At 46.5% G+C, this 6,000-nt stretch overlaps 1 protein-coding gene across 2 annotated transcripts in view; it reads left to right on the top strand.

Moving 5' to 3' along the window:
• The first annotated feature begins 4,160 nt into the window (after nt 1-4,160).
• The window catches only part of tmem175 (transmembrane protein 175), a 39,833-nt gene continuing 37,993 nt past the window's right edge, over nt 4,161-6,000 (top strand). For both annotated transcript variants that reach the window (XM_067990557.1, XM_067990549.1), the window contains exon 1: nt 4,161-4,548. In XM_067990557.1, the coding sequence (XP_067846658.1) occupies nt 4,330-4,548 (219 nt within the window). In that variant the 5' untranslated portion in view covers nt 4,161-4,329. The remainder of the gene's footprint in view (nt 4,549-6,000) is intronic.

Below are 6,000 nucleotides of genomic sequence, written 5' to 3'. Positions count from 1 at the left end.
TTCGACAGCACCTCCCAAACCCACGACCTCTACCACCTTGAAGGACAAGAGCAGCAGGCACATGGGAACAACACCACCTGCACGTTCCCCTCCAAGTCACACACCATCCCGACTTGGAAATATATCGCCGTTCCTTCATCGTCGCTTGGTCAAAATCCTGGAACTCCCTTCCTGACAGCACAGTGGGAGAACCGTCACCACACGGACTGCAGCAGTTCAAGAAGGCGGCTCACCACCACCTTCTCAAGGGCAATTAGGGATGGGTAATAAATGCCGGCCTCGCCAGCGACGCCCACATCCCGTGAATGAATAAAAAAAACATTTATAATATATTAAATTTGCTGTGTATGCTGTACACTCCTTATTTGGGCACCAACTGGGATACACAATCACTTCTGCACCACTAGATGGAGTTTTATAAGCTGCAGGTCTTCATAAATAACCCTACAGCAGCACTATTCAGATAGCCACACAGCTCCAGGACACTGCCAACATTCCTAATTTTCCTTCTGAATGACAGTAAGTTTGGAACACCTACGCACCATTTTTTCTTCCCTTAGTTAATTCCTCCTTTCCCATGTTTAAGTGAATAATTTGTGAAACTTTTCTGTGTTTTGCTCCCCGAGATTGATTCTGCATGTCATAATTCCCCCTCCCCCCCTTCAACGGGACCTGTTGTCCACCGTCTTGGGGTTCATGCTCTCTATGCGTGTCTCTAAATGCATTTCCTGCAATGATTATCAGTTTTTGAGCTTTCCTGTCTGTTTTTGGCAGCCTGGTTTTACTCTCTTTAAAAACTATGGGGATAATTTTAATTTTTGGCAATAGTGTAAAACAGGCACTATCAAATTGGCCATCTGTTATATACTTCACCTGATTTTACTTTCCATTGACTTCCGTGGTCCTGCCACTGGCCTCATTAGGGCACCTGCAACGCATGCACTACACGCTGTCCGTGTCCCGATTCGGGCGCGATCCAATTTCTAGGCCAATATGTTCTGTGTATTCTCTGATGTGTTCTATCAGGATGCACTGCTGCTGAAAGTTGGGGCCAAGGTGCAATCTGGACCTCCAGGAACTAGGTAAGCTCCAAATTCAATTTTTAGTATAACTGAAAATACAGCATTCTCTGCCATTGAAGGAAAATGACCAACAACAACAACTTGCATTTATATAGCGCCTTTAATGTAGTATAACATCCCATGGCACTTCACAGGAGCGTTATCAAACAAAATTTCACCCCGAGTCACATGAGCTATTAGGACAGATGACCAAAAGAGGTAGGTTTTAAGGAGCGTCTTAAAGGAAAGAGAGAGGTAGAGAGGCGGAGAGGTTGAGGGAGGGAATTCCACGGCTTAGGGCCTAGGCAACTGAAGATACGGCCGCCAATGGTGGAGCGATTAAAATAGGGGATGCGCAAGAGGCAAGAATTGGAGGAGCGCAGAGATCTCGGAAGATTGTAGGGCTGGAAGAGGTTAGAGATAGGGAGGGGCAAGGCCATGGAGGGATTTGAAAACAAGGATGTGAATTTTCAAATCGAGGTGTTCCCGGGAGCCAATGTAGGTCAGCGAGCACAGGGGTGGTGGGAGAACAGGACTTGGTGCAAGTTAGGATACAGGCAGCAGAGTTTTGGTTGAGCTCAAGTTTATGGAGGGTGGAAGATGGGAGACCAGCCGGGAGACCATTGGAATAGTCCAGTCTGGAGGTAACAAAGGCATGGTTGAGGGTTTCAGCAGCAGATAAGCTGAGGCAGGGGCGGAGATGGGCGATGTTACGGAGGTGGAAGTAGGTGGTCTTGGTGATGGGGCGGATATGTGGTTGGAAGCTCATCTCAGGGTCAAATAGGACGCCAAGGCTGCAAGCAGTCTGGTTCAGCCTCAGACAGTGGCCAGGGGGAGGGATGGAGTCAGTGGCTAGGGACCAAAGACAATGGCTTCCATCTTCCCAATATTTAGCTGGAGGAAATTTTTGCTCATCCTGTACTGGCTGCCGGACAAGCAATGTGACAAATGAGAGACAGTGGAGGGGTCGAGGGAAGTGGTTGTGAGGTAGAGCTGGGTGTCGTCAGCGTACATGTGGAATCTGACATTGTCGTTTTCGGATGATGTCGCAGAGGGGCAGCATGTAGATGAGAAATAGGAGAGGGCCAAGGATAGATCCTTGGGGGACTGGTAACGGTGCGGGAGCAGGAAGAGAAGCCATTGCAGGTGATTCGCTGGCTACGACTGGATAGATGAGAAGGGAACCAGGCGAGTGCAGTCTCACCCAGCTGGACAACGGAGGAGAGGCAATGGAGGAGGATGGTGTGGTCAACTGTGTCAAAGGCTGCAGACAGGTCAAGAAGGATGAGGAGGGGTAGTTTACCATTGTCACAGTCACATAGGATGTCATTTGTGGCTTTAATAATGGCCTTTTCAGTACTGTGGCAGGGGCGAAAACCTGATTGGAGGGATTCAAACATGGCGTTGCGGGAAAGATGGGCACGGACTTGGGAGGTAGAATTCTAATTAAATTGAATCAGATGTTCAGATAATTAAAATGATATAAACACTTAATTTCAAATTTCAAATAATCTACTCTGTGGTGTATTAAATTTGAGATTCAGACTCGTTTTTTAAAAAATAGCTTAGAATATAATATTAAGATGTTTTCATATTGAATAGTTACATTTGGTATGGGTTGAAGGATAAATATTGGCCAGGATATCTCCCCTGTGCTTATTCAAATAGTGCCATAGGATCTTTTACAACTACGACAGGGACTCAGTTTAACATTTCATCTGAAAGACGGCACCTCAGATAGTGCAGCACTCCCTCTGTACTGCACTGAAATGTCAGTCTGAATTAGGTACTCAAATCTCTGTAATGAGGCTTAAACCCACAACCTTCTGACTCAGGTGAGTATGCTACCACTGAGCCAAGGCTGACACCTAATCTTGCAATTTAATTTAAAGTAATTTTTGGGATTTAGCTTTTCCATACGGTTTACAATCTTGTTCACCTGTTTCAGGTCGATGACCTTTCATCAGAACTGGAAGAAGTTGAACATTAAACTGTTTTTAAGCAAGTATAGAGCCAGGCAAAAGGCAGGGGGAGGGGGCGGGGGAAAGAGGGCAGGAAAGAACAAAAGGGAAGATCGCCCAATTACCATCGCCGAAACCCCCACCATCAACATTCTGGGGGTCACCATTGACCAGAAACTTAACTGGACCAGCCATATAAATACTGGCGCTACAAGAGCAGGTCAGAGGCTGGGTAGTCTGCAGCGAGTGACTCACCTCCTGACTCCCCAAAGCCTTTCCACCATCTACACGGCACAAGTCAGGAGTGTGATGGAATACTCTCCACTTGCCTGGATGAGTGCAGCTCCAACAATGCTCAAGAAGCTCAACACCATCCAGGACAAAGCAGCCCGCTTGATTGGCACCCCATCCACCATCCTAAACATTCACTCCCTTCACCACCGGCGCACAGTGGCTACAGTGTGTACCATCTACAGGATGCACTGCAGCAACTCACCAAGGCTTCTTTGACAGCACCTCCCAAACCCGTGACCTCTACCACCTAGAAGGACAAGAGCAGCAGACACATGGGAAGACCACCACCTGCACGTTCCCCTCCAAGTCACACACCATCCCAACTTGGAAATATATCACCGTTCCTCCATCGTCGCTGGGTCAAAATCCTGGAACTCCCTTCCTAATAGCACTGTGGGAGAACCTTCACCACACAGACTGCAGCGGTTCAAGAAGGCGGCTCACCACCACCTTCTCAAGGGCAATTAGGGATGGGCAATAAATGCTGGCCTCGCCAGTGACGCCCACATCCCATGAACGAAAAAAAAATCTGTGGTAGGGAGGAGGGCAGGAGTGATTAAATGACAAAAGGGATGATGGTACAAGGCAAGGAGGATGGCAATGGGACAAATAAAGAAACAAAAGATGGGTCTAGAGGAACTGTAAATGGCAACAGAACCATTACCTGCGCCTGCCTCCAAAAAAATTGGGAGCAGTGGTTATAATCTGAAGTTATTGAAATCAATGTTGAGTCTGGAAGGTTTGAGTTTGGAGGAACTGAAACAAAATTATTTTCACTTCAATTATTTTAACAGTTAGGTGTCAACTGAAAACAGGCAAAAAAAAGGTTTGTCCGGAAATAAAGCCTCAGTCAGCTAAAGTTTTAATTAATTCACCCAAACTCCGCCTAAAACGCGAGGGAAAGTCGCGATCGTCTCCTGGCGGAAGGGCGCGAGCTGTTGTCCGGAGCGCGGCGGCAGAAAGGCTGACGGTTGGCAGGTGTCGGTTCACGGCTCGCCCTTTTACCGTTGACAATGATGTCGGTGTCGCAGCACGAGGACGGGGAGGCCATTGAAGCAGAGCCGAGCCCCTCGGGCCCGTCTGCAACCGGAGACGAGTCTCTGCGCTTTAGTCCCAGCCCGAGTCCGGCCAGGGGGGTTGCAGAGGGACATCCCGTCCACGGCAGCGAGCAGTCATCGCACAGGCTGCTGGCGTACAGCGATGCACTGATCTCTATCATAGCCACTGTCATGGTAAGAGGGCCAGTGACAGTCAGCAGGGTCGTGTTTTGAGGTTGGTTTAAGTTCTGATGTAAATTCATGCCCAGGCAGAAAGGTTGGCGAAACAGCATTCCCTTCAACGACGAACTTCCGGATAACCAACCACGCAGAAGAACTAGCTAGAAAAATCTCGAAAACATGGTTAGCCCGTGGCGTGCTGTATTTTTTTTAAGTACAGTAAGATACAGTTTTTTTTTTCTCAGCATTTTAAAATACTACAATTGGATACGGAGATTGAATATATGTTCACGTGGGGTGGTTTATTCCTCAGCAGGCAGTGATGTAGATACCTATCTGTGAGGTATAAAAACTGATTTATTAGAATACTGTACAAACCTTGTGAACGCAAGATTACATAACCAACTCACCCTGTGAGTTAAAAGCAAATCACTGCAGGTGCTGGAAATCTGAAATAAAAACAGAAAATGCTGGAAACACGCACCAGGTCAGGCAGCATCTGTAGAGGGAAAAAAAGTTAACGTTTCAGGTCGATGACCTTTTGTCAGAACTGATGAAAGGTTATCAAGCTGAAATGTTATCTCTATGCTTTGTTCTCCACAGATGCTGCCTGACCTGCTGAGTGTTTCCAGCATTTTGTTTTTATTTCACCCTTTGAGCTTGTGGCTTATGCAGTCATGTTATTGGTTTAAGTTTCTATAAACTATGGCTTCCCATCATTTGCTGTCATTACCTATCATTGCTCTAAACTAATCTGGGATCATATAAATATTGAATATGCTACCTAATTACCAGTTTAATCACTAAATTTAAAGAAGAGCAGAGGAGTTCTGACATGATCCTGGCTAATATTTATCCTTCAGCCATCAAGAACAGATTAACTGGTCATTCATAACATAAGAAATAGGAGCAGGAGTAGGCCATATGGCCCCTCAAGCCTGTTCTGCCATTCAGTAAGATCATGGCTGATCTTTGACCTCAACTCCACTTTCCTGCTGGATCCCCATATCCGTTGATTTCCCCTAGAGTCCAAAAATCTATCGATCTCAGCCTTGAACATATTCAACGACTCAGCATCCACAGCCCTCTGGGGTAGAGAATTCCAAAGATTCACAACCCTCTGTGTGAAGAAATTCCTCTTCATCTCAGCCTTAAATAGCCAACCCCCAATCCTGAGATTATGCCTCCTAGTTCTAGACTCTCCAGCCACGGGAAACAACTTCACAGCATCTACCCTGTCAAGCCCCCTCAGAATCTTCAATGTTTCGATGAGATCACCTCATTCTTCTAAACTCCAGAGAGTATAGGTCCATTCTACTCAATCTTTCCTCATCGGACAACCCTCTCATCTCATTGCTATTTGTGAGACCCTGCTGTATGCAAATTGGCTGTTGTTTTAGCCAATAAAATAAGCGTGACTACACTTCAAAAGCTATTCATGTGCTTTGGGATGCCCTGAGCATGTGA

Source organism: Heptranchias perlo, chromosome 1, assembly GCF_035084215.1.
Source record: "Heptranchias perlo isolate sHepPer1 chromosome 1, sHepPer1.hap1, whole genome shotgun sequence".
In the NCBI taxonomy this organism is placed as follows: domain Eukaryota; kingdom Metazoa; phylum Chordata; class Chondrichthyes; order Hexanchiformes; family Hexanchidae; genus Heptranchias; species Heptranchias perlo.
The sequence above is the reverse complement of the archived record's forward strand: the minus strand, read 5'-3'. Positions and strand labels throughout refer to the sequence as shown.